This window comes from Pteropus vampyrus, unplaced genomic scaffold, assembly GCF_000151845.1.
Source record: "Pteropus vampyrus isolate Shadow unplaced genomic scaffold, Pvam_2.0 Scaffold705, whole genome shotgun sequence".
NCBI classification, from domain to species: domain Eukaryota; kingdom Metazoa; phylum Chordata; class Mammalia; order Chiroptera; family Pteropodidae; genus Pteropus; species Pteropus vampyrus.
In genome coordinates, this window is record NW_011889486.1 from 407,965 (window position 1) to 429,289 (window position 21,325).

At 50.0% G+C, this 21,325-nt stretch overlaps 1 protein-coding gene and 1 pseudogene across 1 annotated transcript in view; one reads left to right on the forward strand and one right to left on the reverse strand.

Annotated features, from left to right (window-relative positions):
* SCN4B (sodium voltage-gated channel beta subunit 4) overlaps positions 1–10,001 on the reverse strand; it is a 15,058-nt gene extending 5,057 nt beyond the window's left edge. The window contains exons 1-3 of the mRNA XM_011385377.2: positions 9,790–10,001; positions 1,417–1,589; positions 164–392 (exon numbers count right to left, since the gene is read on the reverse strand). Coding sequence (XP_011383679.1) covers positions 164–392; positions 1,417–1,589; positions 9,790–9,850 — 463 coding nt within the window. The 5' untranslated portion in view covers positions 9,851–10,001. The remainder of the gene's footprint in view (positions 1–163; positions 393–1,416; positions 1,590–9,789) is intronic.
* A 5,370-nt stretch (positions 10,002–15,371) lies between these two features.
* LOC111733961 lies at positions 15,372–15,490 on the forward strand (annotated as a pseudogene).
* Positions 15,491–21,325: the final 5,835 nt, after the last annotated feature.

The window sequence follows — 21,325 nt, forward strand, 5'->3', positions numbered from 1 at the left end:
AAGGGAAGGGAAGGGAAGGGAAGGGAAGGGAAGGGAAGGGAAGGGAAGGGAAAAGAAAAAGAAAACACCAGTATGGTCCATTTTATCATTCCGTTGTAACACTGAGTTGGGTATCCCTAGTCATTTCCACTCCTCTGCCCTTGTCTCAGCCCCCACTGCATACATTTATCAACCACTTGAAGGAAGATGGTAGCCTGGTGCTGAAGATCTTTCTCCTTGGGATTCTTCACGTGACAGGTGTATTTGCCTGTGTCACTGAAATCCAGATCTTTTAGCAGAATGGAAATGTTGTTCATCTTCTCCTTAGTGGAGCCCTCCAGAGTGATGCGGTCATCATTTTTCAAATGTACCTTGGGGTCAGACTTCTCATTCTTCACAGTTGCATTTATGAGCTAGGAGATAGAGGGAGGAAGAGGAAGTGGACAAGAAAGAATCAGAGTTCTTGGAGGTCATGACATCACTTCATCTCACTCCCTGAATGCCTGTTTTGTCTCAGCCAGGAAGAGCCTGTGGTCAGAGGTACTCTCTCCCTCTTCCTTTCCTTCCAGTATTGATAGTTCTGCCTGTCTAACCTGAATTTTGCCTGCTTCAGACTAATTTGGTGTTAGTCTGATCTACATCCCAGGGAGATCTCTTTTATTGAGATCTCCCTGGGATGTAGCACAGCTCTTAATGCTTTCTTCATAAAAGCCTTTTATAATGAATCCTGGAAATACCACACTTGTTTCCCTCTGTCACTCCACAGACTTTGCTGACATATGTACCCTGTCCATGTGAATTCTGGCCCTCAATCAAGACCTGGATCAATCCTACAGCACTATCTGTCAGCACCCTCTAAATTCAGCTTTTAACTATACCCAGAGTTGGTCACTTGTGGCTTCCTTATATTTGTCTCAGGTCCCCTGCTAGATTACAGAATGACTCCTCAATAAACACCTGTTGATTGATCCACCCTCACCACAGCCCTGTGTATGGTCTTGCTGATCTAGTTCTCTTCTCAGCTTCTTCTCCTTTCTTTCCAAGTCTTGTTTCACAGCCCTTCTCCCATTTAGACCTTTCTCATTCCCTCTCTCCAAGCCTTCCAAAGGTCCTTCTCATTCCTGTTTTTAAAATTAAATTATTAATTTTTACCCATGCAATCCAAATTTCAGGTATCTCTACACACCAGAGGACTCTAGCCAAGAATTCCAACAGACCCCAGATTCTGGCAACATGATCTAAGTCTCCATTTCACTTAGATCTTTCTAGATAAGCTCTGCAAAGAATACTGGGAGAAAGGATGACAAAAGGTGAGTTCTGGGGACCATCGCAGTGGGGTCAGTCCAGAAGGGACCAGAGTCGAGGATGAAGACAGGGGTGAAGTGACAGGGAAGAAAGGAGGATCTAATCTGTCCTGTCCCTTCCCCCACTACTTACAATCTTGAATGTATCACTACCGTTGTAGGACCACCAGAAGCCAAGGTCACGGAAGCCAAAGCAGCTGGAGAAGGTGCAGGGCAGCAGGATCTCCGTGCCGTTGACGGCGTAGATGGTGGTGGCCTTTCCCACAGACACCTCCAGCGACAGGGACACGGGGAGCAGGAAGAGACCTGTGTGAGGGGCCACCACCTCCCTTAATAAAAACCCCTCCAGAACCTCCATGCTGGAGCTTTAGAAGGGGAGTCTCAGGCAGGGCGGGGTGGCTTGGCCAGACAGAGAGGTCTCAGGTCACCCTCAGTGTCAGCTTCGGAAAGATGGTTCTCTTTACTTCAATTGACACAACCTGAGCCACCCACCATAATTTTCTCCATTTCTCTCTCCTTCGCTTAGGAGATTGAATTCTGAGCCAGTTAGCAGCCCTTGTGGCACTCTAATTGACCACCAGGGGTCACCCCAACCCAAGAAAACGAGACTCTTGTCCTGGTGCCGCGAGTCCGCACCCTCTACCCTGCGGGTTCAGCTCATGAAAATGCCACCCCTACCCTACCCCAAGTGCAGGACGGCCTCCTTTAATTTGCCTTGGGAATTTCCCCCTAGAACAGTGTTTGGCCTCCTCGTTACATTTTAAGGATTGGCGGGGTGCCCACGGAGTGGGATTCCATATGGTGAAGAAGAGAAAACTGCAGCCGCAGTTCCGGAACACTGCCCCGCGGCTGTCATCACTGAGCCCTGGAGACTCCTATGGACCTCGAGGGGCGGAGAGGCAGAGGGATACTTTGGATGGACCTTGCTTGGCTATCTGAGTCCAATACCCTCTGGCCACCGAACGGGACCCTCAGAACAGAAGGAACAGGCCAGAATGGAGTAGGCGGTGAGGGATATGGAAACGGGGCAGGTCTCAGCACTGAGCAGCAGCGAGGGCGGAACGACTAAAGCAATCAAGGAGAGAAAGTAAGAGGGCGGAAGACACATTGGAGAGGCAAATTCCGGACAACTCGAATGCAAGCAAGTGGGAGATGGCACCAGGAGGGCACTGGACCCACAGTCCCCTCCTGGGCCGGAATAGCCGGCCTTCCCCGCACCACACAGCCCCACGCGGACTCCCCATCTTGGAAAAGTCCCCAAAGTGCCCACCTTCCCCGCCACCTACCCACACACCAGCCACATCCACTTTCTACACGTCAAAGGATTCCCGTCTTTGGGGCAAGTGGAAATCATGAGTTTCTACTCATGGCCTCTGGGACCCACCTCATGAGTCCTTATAAGAAGACCTGACCCTCTTCCTGTCCTGCAGAGTCCTTGAGAAAGTCCCACTGTGACCCCAAGGTCATGAGGAAGAGGGGGTCTGAATTGGATGCCACCTCTCCTTGCTCTAGATGAAATGGTACTTGGGGTCACCCCAGGTGAGGACTTAGAGGGGGCCCTACTCAGGTTCCCAGTGACCCCTGAGAATAACACATTTCCTGGACCCAGATCCTTACTACGTGCTGCAGGTGGGTGATCTCATTTCATTTTCACTTCATAACTACAAGGTGCGTGTTACTAATCACATTTTACAGGTGGAAAAATTGAGCAAAGCATCTTGCCCAAAGCTTTACAACTTCTAGGGGTAGTTAAAATCTGAAATGGGGTCTGACTTAGAGACTTGTCGGCAGTTGAGAGCAGCCGCCTGGCTGTATTACCTCCTACCCCAAAGTTTCCCTGGCAGCTCTTTCTAGACCGCAGCTTTTCTCAACTACTTGGACCTCCAGTCTGGCATTCCCACGAATGTCAGACCTAAAGGACCCAGACTGATCCATTAATCCCACTGTCTTATTTTAGAGACAGGACAACCAAGGCCCCAAATGGGAGGAGACTTGGCTCAGCTGACTGGGTTCAGAGGCTGGGCTGATTGAGAACCCCTCTCAGCCCTAGTCAACTTCCAGCTCTGCAGGCAATTCCCAGAACTGTTCTCATTCCCAAGACAGCCAGGGTTAGTCTTTCTTTTAAAGGTCACCAACGTTGCTCTTTCTCCCAATCCTCACTTTCAAGGAAGGATCTCTTTTGTCTAACTTCGTTCCTTCATGGTGCATCATAAACCAGTTTCCTCTTGTTTTGCTCACATGAGATAACGATGCATAGTGCACCTGAGCAATGCCTCAAAGATTGCTGGCAGCCTGTCTTCTGCTCTCAGGGCTCCCCTCAGCTTTTCATGTCCCCTTAGCTTCTGAAGGCAAAGTGGAGTGCTCTCACTTGGAAGCTCAGAAATAACATCCCATGGTCCAGAAACCCAATCATGACCCCTACCACTGTTGAAAATAGCTGATACAGTAAGTCCTCACTTCATATTGTTGATAGGTTCTGTGACTTTAAGCAAAACGGTGTATAACAAAACCAACTCTGCCATAGGCCAATTGATATAAACAAGGATTAAATTCCTATGGCAGCTCATCAACATTGTTTCAAAACGACATTGAATGAAATGACATAGTTTGAGAAACTGATGTATGTATTTATTGAGCATTTAATCCTCACATCCACACTATGAGTGATGTACTATAATAGCTCCATATTATAGATGAGACAACTGAACATACAGAGGTTAAGTGTTTTGCCTAAAGTCAACAAGAGATATTTCTATCATCCCAAAGCACCAAAGCAAGAAAAGACTTCCTGACATCTCAATATAGCAGGGTTTGCCCACCAAGGTTCCAATTAGTGTTCAGGAGGTTTTTTTCGATTATCCATCATTCTTAGGTCAGCTCCTGTGTGCCAGGAATTGTTCTAGAGCAGTGGCTTTCAAACTTGAGAGAGCATCAGAATCGCCAGAAGGGCAATTACAGATAGTTTGGCCCCACCTCTGGAGTTTCTGATTCAGGAGCTCTAGAGAGAAGCCTGAGAATTTGCCTTTCTAAAATGTTCCCAGGAATGCTGTGGTCAGCATGACACTTTGAGAACCACTGTGCTAGAGGATTTATCCATATTAACCCCAACTTTTATTAGAACAACAAAAGGTAAGTATAATTTTTCTCATTTTACAGATGACGAAAATTGAGGTTCAGAGAGGCTGGTAATTTGCCCAGGGCCTCAAAATAAATGGTGAATCTGAGTATTTACTATAAGATAGGATAAGCACGTTATAATACACTATCTCATTTAATCTTCATGCTAATCCTATGAGGTAGTTATTATTTTTACACCCAATATATAAAATGAAGAAACAGACTCAGAGATTACTTGCTCAAGGCCACACACCCAGTGAGTGGCATAAGCAGTATTCAGACTCTATGAAGGTCACTCTCCAAGAGAACAGTTCTGTCAGGGCTAGGTCTCTTTAGCATTCCTGGTTTTCCTTTCACCTCTGTCCCGCCCCACCCCACCCCCATGCCCTCCCATCCAAGGTCTAGGAACAGGAGCCAGACACAAGATTCCATCCTTCAGCCTACAAGATGACCTGGTCAGAGATCCCAGCCCTACTTCTCATCCCCTTCTCCATTGCCCCTCAAACCAAGGAATATATGCAGAGCTGTGACAGGGAAGCTCTCGGGAGAAGGCAGCTTTCTGATAACTACAGGCCTCCCTCAGGGCCCAAGCCCATGCTCTAAGGAGCGCCATAGTTCCAGCCTCCAGTGCTGACTGGCACCCCTGCCTAGGAACTGGGATCCTGGGGAAGATGAAGGGAACTCAAGTCAGAGCCAAATATCCACCCTGTCCCCAGCCAGAATGGTATATCCAAGAGCACCAAAGATACACTTCAAAAGTGAAATATTTTTGACTGCTTTAAATAGAAGCAGGAAAAAAAAAGAGTCTAGAACAGAGAAGAAAACTATTTCCTTAAGGTCTGGCTAATAATGACAGTGCACATTTCTACCTGATTTGTGTTTTCCTATGTGGATGACTTTACTAAGCTCAGCTCCAACTCCCAGAGTGAAGCACTGCCATTCCCACATAGTCTGAAAGGGACAAAGGAAAGGCAGAGATGCTTCCAAGAGCCTTGCCCAAGTTAAGGCATCAGAGAGGGCGAGAAAGCTTGGCCTCTCCCCTGCACACCCTCATGCTCTCTCAAGTTTGAAAGCCACTGCTCTAGAACAATTCCTGGCACACAGGAGCTGACCTAAGAATGATGGGGAAGCCCTGCCTGCTATGTCTGGGAGGCTGTGCATGGGAAAGCCCGAGAGCCTGTCTCCTGCTGCTTCACTTCTGAGGCTGTGCTGGAGGGAAAGGAGGGAGCATGGGAAGGTGTGGATCCACTAGAAGCCCCTGGAGCAGTGCTTCAGTGAGATGACCAAGCCAGGAGAAGACTCTGCCTGCTGACCTTGAAAAAGTCAGAGATGCCACATCCAGTGTGCACATCCCCTAACTACAGATGGCTGTCTTTCCTTCCTCCCCACCTTGGTATGAAGTCAAAACATGAGATTATGAAACACAAGAAGGGCTTCAGTGAGTCGATCCTTCTGACCTAGGCACTCTGCAGGTAGAGGAGGATAGTGATTGAAAGAAGGGAGGGCTACAGGGCTGGCCTCCAGCACAGGCCTGGATGTAACCAGAGTACCCCTAGCTTAATGACCAGTGTGAGCCAAGGATGTCTCCAGGCCATTCACACATTGTTTTATACTTCCACCCTTTACCACCTCTTGGAGGTAATTATTTCCATGTGGTTGGTTATTTCTCTGAGTAAAGAAGGACTTTCTTTGCTTTTTCCAAACATAACTCTTTAAAATTCCAAGGTGTGCATGTGTTTGGGATCGGAGTCTTGTTTCTGGCATTGTGGGAATGTTGAACACATCGTCTTCATGGGCCTGTGGGATTCCATCCTGAACCATGAAGCTTTGCCTTTGCTCACTAAAAGGCCCTAACCATTTGGCCACTTTCAGAGCATCCATTTTATTTGCCATTCTCTGAAGTCTTCAGCCCACTCCCACCCTCATCTAGGTGCTACAGTTTTGTCTGCAGATTTACTCAGTACTCTCAACTTTTATTAAAGCAAAAACGTATTCGGTACATGCAAATATTATTATCAAATATTCTTTCCAACAGGAATCTAAGAGCTACCATCATATATTCCAAGGCAAATGCCAAAACATGAAATGGTCTGCCACGTTTTCCTATACCCAGGCATCAGTCACAACCGCCCAGCATGAGTGAGGAAAGAGGGACAGGGTGTGCCTACTCTGTTTAGCTCCAAAAGGCTCGACTGACTTTAATAGGGAAGCTGATTCCCTCTGACCCTGGAAGAATCAGATAGGCTCAAAGTTACAGCAAGGAGGCAGAAAGTGGGCTGAGGCCAGCAGGAAGAAAACCCTCTTGGGTTACAGGCCCTAGAGGCTAATGGAGACAGGGCTGGGCCAAGCAAGGCCCCTGGGCCCAGAGACAAAGGAAAGATTTCAGCTCCCTCTTCCTAGGCAACCTGCCGGCTTCCTGCCCACCCCCAGGAGCTTTGCCAGGATAGAAGCATGCCCCTGAGACAGCATGGGATGCTCAACAAAACCAGCTCTGCAAACAAGTCCAAGCAGTGTGCCCATCCCTCCTCTGGCAGGCCACAGAAAAGGTGTGTTGGCAGGGCCAGCCCATGGCTTATGCAGAGATCTCTAGACTCTCAGCAACAGGGAAAATTGGGAGAATCTGTGCCCAGAGTCTACCTGTCTTGCTGATCCCACCAAGAGGTGGCTGGTCATAAGGGTTTTGGGATGCCCCACAGGCCTGCATTTCCAGAAAAAGAATTAGTCACTGGTTCTAGATTCAAACCCAGGGTCTTTCTCCACTTCTTGCCTTCCTGTCCTTTTCTCTATGAACTCCTTACTTACCCTTTCCTTTTCTTTTTTCTGAGTGGGATTGAGCACCCCCTCTTTAATTGCCTTCTCATTAAACAAGCCCTTAATAAGTACATACCAAGGAAGAGAGGGTTGTGCAACATAGCACCCTCACAAGTGATAATTAAACACAGATCACAGCAATTAAGCAAATCGTGGAACAAGGAAGGGGTGGGCAGGACAGCTATATTACCAGTTATATGCTTAGGAAGGGACTGGCACCCACATAAACCTCAACTGCAATACTACAGCCTTGGAAACTTCTTCTCAATTAAGAAAAGGGTATCTTGTCGGGTTATCATAATCACTTTAGTCTCAGTCTGTAAGACAGTTTGATATGGAGAAAGGGACTGGAGGGGTAGAGGGCTCCTGGGAGCTTACCCCTCCATTCCCAGTCCCCACAGTTCTGAGAACAATAGCTCTGCCCCACCCCCAGCCTCTATTCCTCCATGCCCATGCCCCAGATCTTCTCATTCTTTAGCCCGTCAGCACAATCCCTGCTGACCTTCTCCGCACCAGACTTTGGTTAATTGGGAGGCAAGTTAGTATGACAGAGACCTGAATCCTGTCCCACTTGACTATCAATTGGCTATGCATGGTTGGGCAAGTCACCTTCCCTCTCTGGACCATGGTTTCTTCATCCTCAGGGTAGCTCTGTGCTATGGTTTCCAAAGTTCCTGCCAGCTCCGATGCTGCCAGGGAGTATCTCCAATTGGCTGTCCAGTTGTCCCCACTTCTCCCTACTTGACTTACAGCAAGGATGTCATCTGTGTCCCAAGCTCAGGGCAATGCCACTGTGAGGGCTCAGCAGTGGCTGTCTGGGCAAGGTCCAAGGGAGGACCCTGGTCACATTTCCTCTGCAGACTAGAGGGGCAGGGGTCAGAGCAGGTGGGGCCAGTTCTGGAGCCTGCTTCTCTCCCCCCTACAAATCACTCTGCTTTCTCCTGAGCTCCCAGAACGTAGCTCAGGGTTTCATCCAAACCTGCTGCAGTGGGCCCTACCCCTACCTGGTCTACCAGCTGCACAGTCCTCAGAGGTGGTGGAAGCTTCCACCTGGAGAAAAGTACCCAGACTCTGCCTGCAATTCCCCCGACACACACACACACACACACACACACACACACACACACACACACACACACACAGTGTACAGTGTGGTTTCCCACATAAGACTGGTTTTATGAATATTCTAACAGCCCAGGCACTAGCATCCACCATCCAACCAGGCAGCAGGTGGTGTTGATAAATGGGCTAGTTAAATAATTGTATGAGTTTGAATTCCCCAGTAACCCTTACCCCTGCCATGGTCACAGTGGGAACCTGGGCTAATCAGAGATGAGATGAGGGAGAGCTAGTGTGGAATGGCACTGTGCCCACCCAATGAGGAAGAGCCTGGGGTCTCTCAGAGGCCCACTTCACTAGGGTCACCATGAAACCAGCTGTGCCAAAAGTATCAGAGAAAACACCAGTGTCTCCTATTTAGCTTTAGGGCTGTAACTAAATCAGTGCCTCCTGAGTGAAAGAAATACGCTATCCCCCATCCACCGCCAGGTGCCAACATGACAGGTTTGCATAGTTTGCATTTGCAGAAACATCAGTAACTGCCCTTAAAGGTTGATGTCTTCCTCTTTTCAGCATAATTGTCTACATCGTGTGCCTAACCCAATGGGGGTAACTGCCAAAAGCCAAATCTGACCAATATAAACAGGAAGAGGTGCAGGTGCCAGAGAGAGAGTTGGTTGACACTGAAATCCATCTATGATTTATGAGATTACATTCTGGACTAATAAATACCGTTCTCTAATCTCTTGTTTGACACTCAAAACTACCATGTGCATAGTCATAGATATTAATACTCTGTTCCTTCTGTGTCCTCTGGATGTGTCTTCTTAGTTTTCATATTCATCCCCCAAATGAAGAGCCAGAAGCAGGTTAAACAGGAATCCCTTTGTAAGAGAGACAAAATCCTTCCTAAAATGGGGCTTGATCCATCTTCCAAGTCCCTCCAAGCCCTTCCAGGCCTTACTGTGGAGCTGCGGGGAAGGCAGTGGGCACTGGAGAAGGTAGCGGGGCAGAGGAACCAAACAGGAAAAGGTCCAAGAGGAGCGTGTCCCCCTCCCCCACTGGTGCATGTCCGATGCCTGGGTAACAAGCATCCAAGTTGCAAACAGCTCTAGGCTGGGATAGAAACCACCGTCCCAATAATCACATGTGCAACCCACCAGGCATTCCCTACACCCAAGGCACAGTCACCTTCCCCCAACACACCAAAACCTCTGAACTCTGGAGACGCGCGCTGCAGCCCCAAAAAACCTGGAGCTGAAGGCGCCAGAGACAGCAAAGAACTAATCGCGAGGCTGGTGGGCCGATGGGGCTGGGGGGACGCGCATGGTCCTCAGGGAACATAGCCGACCAAGCCGGACGTCCGGCAAGAAGCCGATGGCAGCCGTGCTCATTCCATGCCGCACTCCAAAGCCCATCCCGTCCCAAGTACTGTCTTCTAAGTGCCCCTTCCTCTGGGGAGAGGGTAGCGGGGAGGGGGAGAGAGGCAGGAGAAGAGACCAAGCTGGGACTGCCTTACCCAAAAGCCCAGTGCCCAGCCATCTCGCCTGGGCTGCGCCTCGGTCCCCATCCCCGGGCATGGTTCCGTTCTCTCCCGAGCACGCCAGGGCGCAGAGATGGGATACAAGGCACAGCCGCGCTGGTAGCCCGCGGTCTGCAGTGGGCCCCAAGCTGCAGGGGAAGCTCTGCGCCGCTTGCCCCGGCACAGGAAAGTTAGCGAGGAGAGAGCGGGTAGAGAGCGAGAGAGGGAGGGAGGGAGAGGAGGAGCCGGCTGCAGGAGCGGCAGCTGAGGGCGCGAGGAGGAGAAGGAGGAGCACGAGGAGCTGGAGGAGGAGAAGCAAGAGGAGCGGGAGGATGGCTGAGCCGAGGGCAGAGGCGAGCGTCGCTGCGCCTCTGCCCTGGAAGCGCTCCAGCCGCAGGAATGGGGGTGGCCGGCACGGAGCCCAGGGCGGCCCCTGCGTACCTTGCAGGGTGCGCCCGCCCCGTGGTCCGGAAGCCCGGGGAGCAGGTCGGGCCCCCGACTCCCTCTCCATCTGGGGCTCGGCTACTGCGGCTTGTCACTGCAGAGCCGCCTGCAGCCGCCCTCATCGTCCCATGCACTGAGCTGCCAAATAGGAGGATAGTTTGGGGCGGAACAGAGGTAGAGCTTTTCGGATGTGGAAGGCTGTGTTGTTGTGCTTTGGGGAACACGGATAGGGTAGTGGTTCCCCTCCCGGGATCGCGAAGGGACCGCTTGAATGTCCGCAGCTGGCACTGCCACAGCGGGTGGGAGTGCGCAGGCTTGCCCTCTGCCGCCGCGGACCGGCGTGTGGCCGGCTCCGAAAACAGAGCTTCCAGTAACACACTTCCCCCCAACCGCTCCCCAACCTCTCCCCAACCTCTCCCATTTCTTCATAGTCTCTGCAGAAATCATGGTGCTCCTTGTTAGGGCATCAGGCCAGACGCAACCGATTCGCGCCTGCTTCCCTACCGTGGCACCTCTTCTTCTCATTTTCCCGCCTGGGATGTCCCCCTCAGACTCTGCCCTTTCATCATCCTCCAAGAGTTTCCCTTCTCCTTCAGCACCCGGGAAGACTCCCTCCACCTCCCTTTTGGGTCCCGGCTTGGGGATCAGCCAGGCCAGAGGGCTGAGATGAGACTGCCAACAAGCAAGCCTTTTTCAGACATTCTTGAGTTAAGAGTGAAGAGTGCTATTCCGGTTGGTTTGGTAGCTAATGTCATATCCTCCTCGGTACCCTCTGCCAACCTTCCCCACCCTCTACCGCAAATCCTGCCTGCCTTCCCCACCCTCCATTCTTTCCATATCCTCCCACTTCATGGCCTGACCCCTGCTACAGCCCCACTACCACCCGCTTTCTTAACCTGAGGTCCCCAGTGGGCTTCAGAGAGAACATGGACCCCTTGAGGTTATATGGGAAATCCTGAATTTTTTTTCTGGAGAGAGGCTTTCTGTCTTTCTTCAGTATAGCTGTGACAGTATAGTGCTCTGGAGTGAGGTGCTGGGAAGTAAAAACCAGCTCCAGCATTTATTGTGGTATGACCTTGAGCAAGTTATGCAACTTCTGCAGAAGCTTCATCTGTAAATGATAAAAATAATGATATTTACCTCCTGGGATGGTTAAGAGCAATGCCACCCTTAGATCTGGGCAGCAGGGGCCTCAGCCCTAGGCTCCTGAGGTTAGAGGCCTCATTCTGGCCTTCTTCTGGCCACTAGAAAGGGGGTTCGTGGGGCAGGAGGGAGGGTGGACCATGCATCTCCCCTTCTAGACCACACTCCAGGTAGCCTCTCAGGAGCTGACCATGCAAATGTATACCCATTATCTGGGGGAGTGGTCAAAGGGCAGCTGTTTGCAGAGGGTAGGAAGTGGATAGAACTCAACATGCATGTGGAACATTCTCAGGCATGCCTGAGGGGCCCTGTCCCTCAGGACCAGAGAAGAGGGGAACAGGACATAGTGTTTGGAACTGGCCTTAAAATTAAGACCAAGGAAAATTAACCAAAGGCAGGGGATATAGGTAAATTTTAACACTTTGTTATCTCGATTTACAACTTATATTTAGACGTATGTAATTTCCATGTGTACATTTGCCCCAGGCCTTACAAACAAACATCAGAAACTGACCTGGCTGTGAAGACTGAATAAGGTATTATTGAATGTAAACGTGCTTAGCAGAATGCTAGGCATAGGGTAAGTCCACAGTACATTTTAGCTCTTATTATTCTCAGAGAAGTCTGTGGCCCAAAAAAAGCTTAGCCTCTTTCCACCTCCAGGTTTGCACACTCACTCTTTCTTTCCCTGGGCAGTCCTGGACACTAGATCAACAGGCCAAGCATTCAAGCTGCTAAATAATCCACTTTATTTTTACAGCAGGGGTCATATTTCTCAGAACAGGAGGCTGAGGTGAGACAGAAGGTGAGCCAAAAGGAAGGAGAATGACCCCTGCCCTGAGAAGGAGGAGAGGAGGGGACAGAGTTCCCTGGATATCTCTAGATCCTGGTGACAGGAAAAGGTGCCAGTTTCCTCTGTGCCCCTCACCTTCCCTTCTGCCTCACTGTTCACCCGTTCTTAGAGCCAGAATCATCCTTAGGAAACCTATACACTGTGCAGATAAAGAAACAGACCCAGAGAGGTCAAATGTGTGGCTCAAGGTCACAGAGAAAGTGATTCTTAAAGCTAGGATTACAACCTTCCTATTATCTGATTTGCTCCTCTGAACCTCCAGCTCTCCTCTGAAGAACATTGGGAGTGCTCCACAGCTGGGAGGAAAGGTGCTTGAGAAATGCATGAGTAGCTAGAGGACTTTAACATTTATGGAACACTTGCCTCAAAAATCTCAAAACACTAATCCATTGATCAGGGAGCTTGGAGGATCCTACTAAGGGTCCCAAAGAGAGGGCAATAAAAGATCAGAGTTCCTTCTCTCCTGCCTTTTGGCAACTATCTCTTTGAGGAGCCCTCCCTGATCCCCGCCCCCCACCCCCGAAAGCCCCCAGTCTCTGAGTTGGGATGGGAAGAAATGGGTGGGCACCTTGGCTCCTTTCTCTCCTTCTGCTGGAAGTCCCTTGAAGGTAGGGATGGTGGCTTGGACACAGCCCCCAGCTGTGCTCCAACAAGCTTGATTCTTGGCAATGGGATAACACATACTCTGGTGGGTATGGGGGATCGGTTTGCAGTGAGGAAGTGGGACTGGCAGTGATGCGGGCAGAGCTACAGCTCCTGGCCTCTGGGAGACGCTCTCACGGGAAGGCATTCAACTGTGGGGGTGGTCCCACCTTCTACCAGGGTGGGTAGATGGAAGGTTCCATCCCTGTCAGTTCTCAGAAAGCCAGCCAAGCCCCCAGCGGGGGAGGAAGGGAAAGGGAGATCTCTGATGAGGTCTCCAGAGCTATTTTAAGAGGAGTTCCTCCTAAGTAACAAGAGCCTGGCAGGGAGCCTCCTCTCCTCTGGCTCCCCTATTGCCCTTGCCTGCTGCCTTCCTCCCCCACCCTCTTCCCCCAGAAGCCCTTGCGGTTCCTGTAGGGGCATTGCAGGTAACAGCGCTGACTTGGCTCTTAGCGGCTGAGAACTCCAGCTCTGCAGGGAGCCCTGCACTCCCACCTCACAGCTTTTCTTCCACCAGCCAGCCTCAGATCAACACCTAGAGCTGCTTTCCCTCTCCGCCTTCCCTGATCTACCCTCTGGTTATGAACAGGGCCCCAACCTCATGATGGCAGTACTGCAGGCACTGAGATTCTGTGCATGCATTAACTTAAAATTAAATGCCCCAAATCCTTCTGCCTTTTGGGTTGGGGTTGGTGGAGGGTACTGGACTAACTTTTGGGAGCCTCCTCCTTGTTCCCTGTCCGTCCCTACTCACCATTTTTTTCCTCCAGCCTGCTTGTCCCCAGCCACAGTGTCCGCATCTACTGAAGTTTGGCAGGTGCCGAGGGGGTTAACAGAACAGCATGCACCAAACCAACCCGCAGGCACGTGGCTTAGCAGTCCAGCAAGGAACCGGTGCTGGCCACCTTGCCTCCTGCTTCCCAGCCCACCTCGCACCAGCAACTTAGAGTAAAGATAAACTCTTCCTCTTGAACCCTCCTCACCCATCTGCATTTTCTAAGGGCCTTGGGCACAGGCAGGTAGGCAGCTGCCTCCTCCATCCCTCCCTTCTTCTTTTTATTTTTCTGTCCAAACATTCTTTCAGGCAAAGGACGGGGGGTGGGGAGCCCCAGACAGATGAGCTCATTGGGAGGAGGGCAAAGGGAGGAAGGAGCTGAAATATCCTGACCAGGGAGATACTCATCGGACAGTCCCAAGCTAGAGAGGGGCATGTGCCCACCTCATGAAGCAGGCATCTGCTTTCCTCACTGCAGCTCAGAGATGGGGTGAGTCCTAAACATCTCTTTATTCTGGGCCATGTTGGGGCAGGGTGTGAAGTCCGGGTAGGGTCTCAGCCATCCTATCCAGAGCTGTGTTTACCTCTCTGCTTCATGGGTTACCATGCCCCCTTTGCCCTCCCATCAAGCGAGGACCGGGGCTCAGGAGGGCTGGGGACTAGAGGCATTGGGAAACTTTGTCATTCAGCCTGGCTGCCATGGGACTCTCTTGTCAGCTGAATGCCCAGATGTCTTCCTGGAACCCTGGACCTAGTCCTGCCCCTGAACTGGGCTCTAAGACAGAGTGACCAAACCAGAAGCGTAAAATGGTATGCAGTACCAGGTATGACTCCCTGAATGTTCTGATCCCATCCCTTATGAACATTTTAATGCAGGAGCAGAGGATCTTGCAAAGTGAGGGGAGAGGGAGGATGTAGAATAGGAGAGGGAATAGATAGGGGAGAGATGGAGAGGCTGAGAGGAAGGGAGGAAGCATGGGAGCAGAGGAAAATCTCCCTGGAGTAAACGCTGTCCAAGGAGCAGGAAGGGTACGGACAGGGAGATAAGTGGCCAGCACGTAAAGAAGAGGTTTTCACAGGTTTTCAGAAGCCAAGAGAGGAGAAGGTGGCCAGCAGAGGTCAGAGTGTTTGTGTAGATCTGTGGGGTCAAGGGCCAGGGTGGGATGTTAGAGGCCACCAAGGTTTTGCCTCTACTTCTAAGCACTGCCGCCCTTACCCTGTTGTCTACCGTCATTTTGAGGTTGGCTCCAAGTCACCCTTCCCCCACCCACCCCTGAGTCTGTGGGCTGTCCTTTTATGAAGTGTGATGTGATAGCTTGGGCATCATACTGCCCTAGGTTTGAATTCTCTGCTATTTTCTAGCCACATCACCTTGTCTGTACGCATACTTAGTATAGCAGAACCTTGGTCTCATATGCGAAAGTGAGAAAGGAATGCACGTTTGGGAAGTTGTCCTGAGGATTAAGTCAGTTGATATACATAGAATACTTAACTCAGTGCCAGGCACACAGTAGATACTCAATTAATGATGTCTATTCTTTTTACTAGCCAACTCTCTCTTATCCCCCCACCCCCAGACACACCCTCCAAGCCCTATCAGGCTGGATATAAACCCATCCCACAGCTCTTCCCAACAGCGTCAGCTACAGCAGAGGGCCCATGGTGTGTTCATGCTATGGGGTAGGGATGGGGAAGTAGAAGACTTTAGAAAAAAAAAAAAAAGTCTATGGCCATGCCACCCTGAATGTGCCGGATCTTCTCTGATCTCAGAAGCTAAGCAGGGTTGGGCTTGGTTAGTACTTAGATGGGAGACTACCTTGGAATACCAGGTGCTGTAGGCATTTAAAAAAAAAAAAAAGTAAGACTTTAGCAAAGCTGAGAGGTCAAAGTATGGAAAAAGCCAAGAGAACTGTCACTTTTTATCTACCAGTCTTGACTGGAGGGACAGTGGAAGCTTTGCCTGGTCTGGAGAGCCAAGGATGCAAGTTAGACTTGGTGTGATCTTCAGAAAGCTATTCGACTCACTCCAAATTTGCATCTTCTCCCAGCCTATTTCTCACTGTGTGTGGGGCTTGCCACCACCCCTCTCCCCACCATTGATAAATCAGGTAAAGATGAATAGGGCAAAGTAGTACAAGTGTACAGAGGCAGCTTGGGGAAGAGCGTGACTGAGTAAGAAGACAGAGAGGCAGGAACTTGCCCATGCGCGTACTGTATTTATCCTCAGGCAAGCAAGAGTTAATCACACTTGTATCATTCGAATCCTAAAATGAGAGCTGCAGAGGGCCATTGTCAGTAAACTTAGAAGGCATCTAAAAGTATGCCCCGATATATGAATCTTCTTGACAACACCACCGATCTATGCTTGAATACCTTCCGGGATGGGGATCTCATTACCACAGAGAAACTCAACCCTCTGCACAGCTATGACTTACATTCAGTCAATATCTGTCTCTGCCTGCCAGCCCTAATGTTTTGCCATCAGGCAGAATGAGAACGTCTAATCTCTCTCCCCTGTGGCCACAGCCCCAGCCACTGTTTTGGCCAACAGCTGTGATGCACACTTTCCCTCCTGGCAGAACACACCCCCTTCTTCTGCCCATTTGCCCACAGGAGTGACTCTCAATGTTGAGGCAAACAGTTCTTACTCTGTATGCCACCTATTTACAGGGAATTTGTCCCAGTTGAGAAGCAGAGGCAGCTGTGGTGGGGATAAAGATGACTTTGCCATCATTGTAAGGGAAAGCCCCTCCCATGGAATTCCAAGTAACCAAGCTGAGTGTCCAGCATCCACTAGCCCCCTTCCCTGTTCCGTCTTCTGGTCTCTCAAGGTCGTTCTTGCCAGAGAACAGGAAAAGCGGAAAAGCTGATTTTCCAAGCCACGCTCCACCAACATACCTACTCTCCCATGCCCACCCCATCTATTCCACCATCTTCATCTGTCTTTCTCCCTTTTCTAGCCAGAGCCCTACATAGCCTTTCAGGGGAGTGAGGTCCTAGGCTAGGCTAGGCTGGGCTAATCTATTTTAGGACCAATCTATGTGCTATGTCAAGATGCCAAGTTATAGTTCTCAGCTGGGCTTCTTTCCCCAAGGCCTTCTGGAGCTTTCATCCACTGGGTGGCCGAGCCTGTCCCAAAAGGTGGTTAACACCCTGACATCAGCATGGTAGCAGCAGCCAGAAATGACTGGAACCCGCCGAGCTTCAGGGTGAGAGGACCATGGGGCAATGCCACAGGGCTATCTGAGAAGACTTCCTGTAGAGCTCTGCCAGTGTGGACTTTCTGAGTCCCCAAAGTGCCAGTGAAGGAAGGCAGGAGACCTAGTGGAGGCTCCTGCTTCTGTGCATCCAGCTACCTAGCCTGCATCCCACCAGGCACTACCCCAGCCTCCTCTCACCTGAACTTTTTTAGATATTACCCCTACTCCTGCTAAATGGGAGGAAGACAAGTGGCCTAAGTGGGGCCTACATGCGAACCAATAGAAGGCCAGTCACACTATTGGGTGTATGAATGGGACTTGGAATTGGAGCTAACAGACATACATCTTCTTGCCTATGAACATTAGATTATCCTGGGGAAGGTCTTTACCTGGGGAGGAGACTCGGGTTCCATCCCAGGCTCTGTCATTAGCCAACTGTGTGACTTTGGGAGAGTCACTTTCCCTCTCTGAAATTCAGCTTTAAAAACTGAGCTCTTAGAGGAAGTGTGGGGGCCTCTTCTAGTTAAACTCAGGCCCAGCTGGGGAGGGGCAGACAGGAGCCCCTGATATGTGCTGAGCTGTGCTGAGGGCTAGGCCCAGACTGAATGTGAGCTGTGGGAAGAACAGCTGACCTGGAGCCATCGTGTGGCCTTAAGCAAGTCATTTTCTGTTCTAGTCCTCAGTTTCCCTTTCAGGAAAGTCAGGAGGTTTGGCCAGGTAGTCCCTGGGACCCCTCTTATCTCTGATGTTATAAAGAGCTACTCTCCTACCCTACTCTTTTTGGCTCTCAAGGCCTGTCCTAGGGATTCTGAAAGCCTAGGAGTACAGGCTCCTATCCCATGGCAGCAGGCAATGAGCAGGCCAATGGCTCTGCCTGAGCCCAGCAAAGGGCTATGGTGAGAAGGGAAGGAGCAGTGGGAATTGAGAGGTTCTCGTACAGGCACCTTCATCTCAGCTTGGGGACAGGAAGCCAGTGGCCAATGCTGAGCCTCAGGGTGGGAGCTAGCCCTTCCCCCACAAGGCAGCTCATTTTGCAATCAAAACTACCCCACCAGGCCCCAAGCAGGCTTGACCAAAGAAAATTAATTTAGGAGAGGTGCCTGAGCCAAATCCAACCCTCCCAGAAGCCAGGCCCAGCTCCAAAGTGTCCTCGCAAGTGTTCTAGCAGAAAAGCCCTAGAATGAGAAAGATGCTGTCACCGCCCCAGAAGGAACAAGAATCCCCAGTGCCTTCTGCTGCTCAGTCCACGTCCTCCACTTCAGTTTCCCTATCTGTTAAGCAGAAAAGCACCCTCTCTGACATTCCATCCTTGGAAGGACACAGGGGCTCTGGAGAACAGACACCCTTTTAAACCAAGGTTCCTTGGGTCCGTTAAATCCCAGCCACCTCTGTTAATTGCTGCCATTTCCTCTCTGGCGTCTCTCTCAGGTAGCAACAGTAATCCTTGCAGGCATGTGGACTGTCAGTGTCAGAATCCTCCTGGAATATTCTAAAATGCATCTGGCCTATAATCACTGGCAAAGGTCTCTAGGTTATACCAGGGAGCAGAGAGAAATAGCAAGAAACCAGGAGAAAAGTAGGAACCAACCACTTCAGTTGCCTTAGGGGTTTGTGTGTGTGTGTGTGTGTGTGTGTGTGTAAGAGAGAAAAATGCAAAGGGACATAAGAACAGGGACCAAGAGAGAAAAAGGCCAAGTGTTTCTGCAATAGTGGATCCCCTAGGCCAGGAGATTGCCTTTGGTCCTGAACTTAGGGCTGATTCGGGGGTATGTAAATGAGATATACCAGTACACGGATGGGACATGAGCAACATGACTCTTCCCCCAACCCCTCTCACCTGTGAAGTCGCATGAGGACAGACTCGAACCAGCTGTCATCTATTTTTCCCAAGTCCAAAGCAGGCAAAAGAGAGGTCTGCCTAGCCAGACGTGGCTTAGAAATAAAGGGTAGGAAGGATGGCCCACCTGTCCCTGGAAAGAATAGGCAACATCAACATAACAGTTGGAGGGGGCTTAGAAGATTGTCATCATCCCAGAAATGACCAAGAGGCCTCCGAGAAGTGTGTTTTCAGCCCCACTGTCCCTGTGGTGTTTCTGAGATGGATAGAGTCTCCTAGGATTCTGGGAAAGCGAAGGGGAAGAGAGATGAAACATTTGTCAGTAGGAGTGGACTAGACCCTTATCCTCAGTGGGGATCTGACAATGTCAATGGTTTTACCAGGAAAGGAGTGTCAGCAGTCCCTGTCAGGGTCCTGGCAAAGCCTCAATTTACCCCACTCTGAACCCCTGAAAAAAGCCACATTCAAGGGATGTTTAGGGGAGATAATCTGTTTATTGTAGCAATAGATCCAAGCAAGAAGACAAACTGCAAAAGAAACAGTCTGCTCCAAAAGCAGACACATCACAGCAGTCAGGTCACAGAGGGTCATTTGAGTTTCTCTTCCCACCACCTCTTCCAACCACCATATAGCACAAAAATACCTTGAAAGTGCATAAGTAGTTGGTTTTTCCCCTCCAAGTGCACAAAGAGCAATAAGAACATTCCATAATCTCCCTTTGGTAAATCAACTCAAAACACTGAGAAATGATTGTTTCTCTCCCCAATGTAACTTTTAGGGTGGATGTAGTGAGATGTTTTATAGTTATGTATATCATACGTTTATACCTATACATAGACTAAGTACAAATGCATCAGCAAGCTTCAGTAAAGGAAGACATCGGCAAGAGGCACAGCAAGAGACACAGGCTGTCTATCCTTAAGACATAATAAGTAGGAAGGAAAATTCCTTGATTAATCACCTGTTCCAATTGCACCAAGCCATTTCTATGGCATGGAACTATCCTTTTGGCCCTGGCCAGTATTTTCAATTGTCCATCTGCTTAACCTGACTTTGTAAATATTCTCCAGCCCAACCTCCCAGGGAGTCTCACAGGGAGAAATATGGATACAATCAGCTTTTCCTTTTTATAAATTGGGAATAACTTGATTAGTCCATAGCCGAGGCGGGGAGGAGGGGGCGCAGAGCATATTTTCAAAGCCAGTTCCAAGGCACCTCAAGGCATTTCAGTCCTGAATAATTGTGCTTTGTTCTTATAAACTAAATCCCATGGGTTGGCCAGCCCATCTCTCTTTACAATGGCCCTTAATTAGAAGGAAGAGACAGATAAGGGGTTCCAAGAGAGTGGGAGAGGCAGGGAAAGTTGAGAAAACCAGCAGACTGCACCCAGCAGAGCGCAGTGATGGGCACATGCAGCCAGAGTGGGACTTGAACCCCACAGTGCAAGAAAAGGAACAGCTTGCTGGTATAAACTAGAAAGCAGGGTAGGGAAATGGCTGCTGTGGAAACATCTCACACCGTCCCACCTCTATTCACAGAAGCACTATTTTGTTCCCAACCTCATTGTTCTGGGAGAGGCAGCTCCATAAGACCTCTGAAGGAGATTCTAAGGAGCTTGAGAAGAAAAGAGCAATGAGGGTGAGCACCTGGGGCAAAGTGGTTCCTGGCCCACTTCCCTCTGCTCTGGCCCCTGAAGCCAGTGGAGAGGATTGCCCTCCCCAGGCCCCACTGGGTCAGAGCAGAGAAGGGAAGAAACTCAGAAGTCTTGGGCTTCTTTATGGAGAGTTAGGATTCCTTAAAATAAACCTAGGGTATCTTACAACTAAATCCCCTAAATATTATGAGTCCTGGAAAAAGAAAAGCTCCCAGCATCAGCACAGATCCTCACTCTTTCTGGGAGAGGAGAGCACTTGAGAGGTTGCCAAAAAGTGAAATCTGCACACTGCAGAAGTGTATTACAACCACTCTTGGTTTCAGCTGGTATGAGGTAGGTGCCCACCACCCACCTTCCCCTCTCAGCTGGTTGGCTTGAAAGATGGGCAATGTCCACCTGCCCCAGGCATCCTGGTGGCTTAGCCTACCTTCATTGGCAGTGTGTTGATTGGCAGTTAGGTACTGAACCAAAGTGTTAGAATTTTCCTGTGGGCTGGACCCACCCCACACAGGCTCTGTCTAGGTGCCCATCTCCAACTTTGCCAGGCTTCTCACCCTCTTCCCAATGGTATCTTCCTTCTTTCCTTCCTTTCTTCCCTTCCCAGGGCTCAGATTCCGGAATCTCTTCCTTCTTCTCCAACTCCAGCCCTGGAAGCAGTGGCTGTACGAGTGGAACTAGATGCACCAAAAAACTTAATCTTGGTCCTCCCAGTGTTGACATAGCAGTTCCCAACTCTTATGGCTTTATGTGTGTCTGACACAGTGCCTGGCACACAGGAGATGCTCAATAAATGGACGCTGAAGTGAATTAAATTAAATCTCCCACAGGCTATTGTTCACTCCCCCAAATTGACCATCTAATGGGCAGAGGCAGAGAATAGTCCCTGAGACTGTCACAGTCCTGTCTCCAACCACTTTTCTCAGACTCGTTCCTGCCCTGGGCTCCAACTCTCTGAGCCTGGGCAGGACCTGAGCTCCTGGAAAGG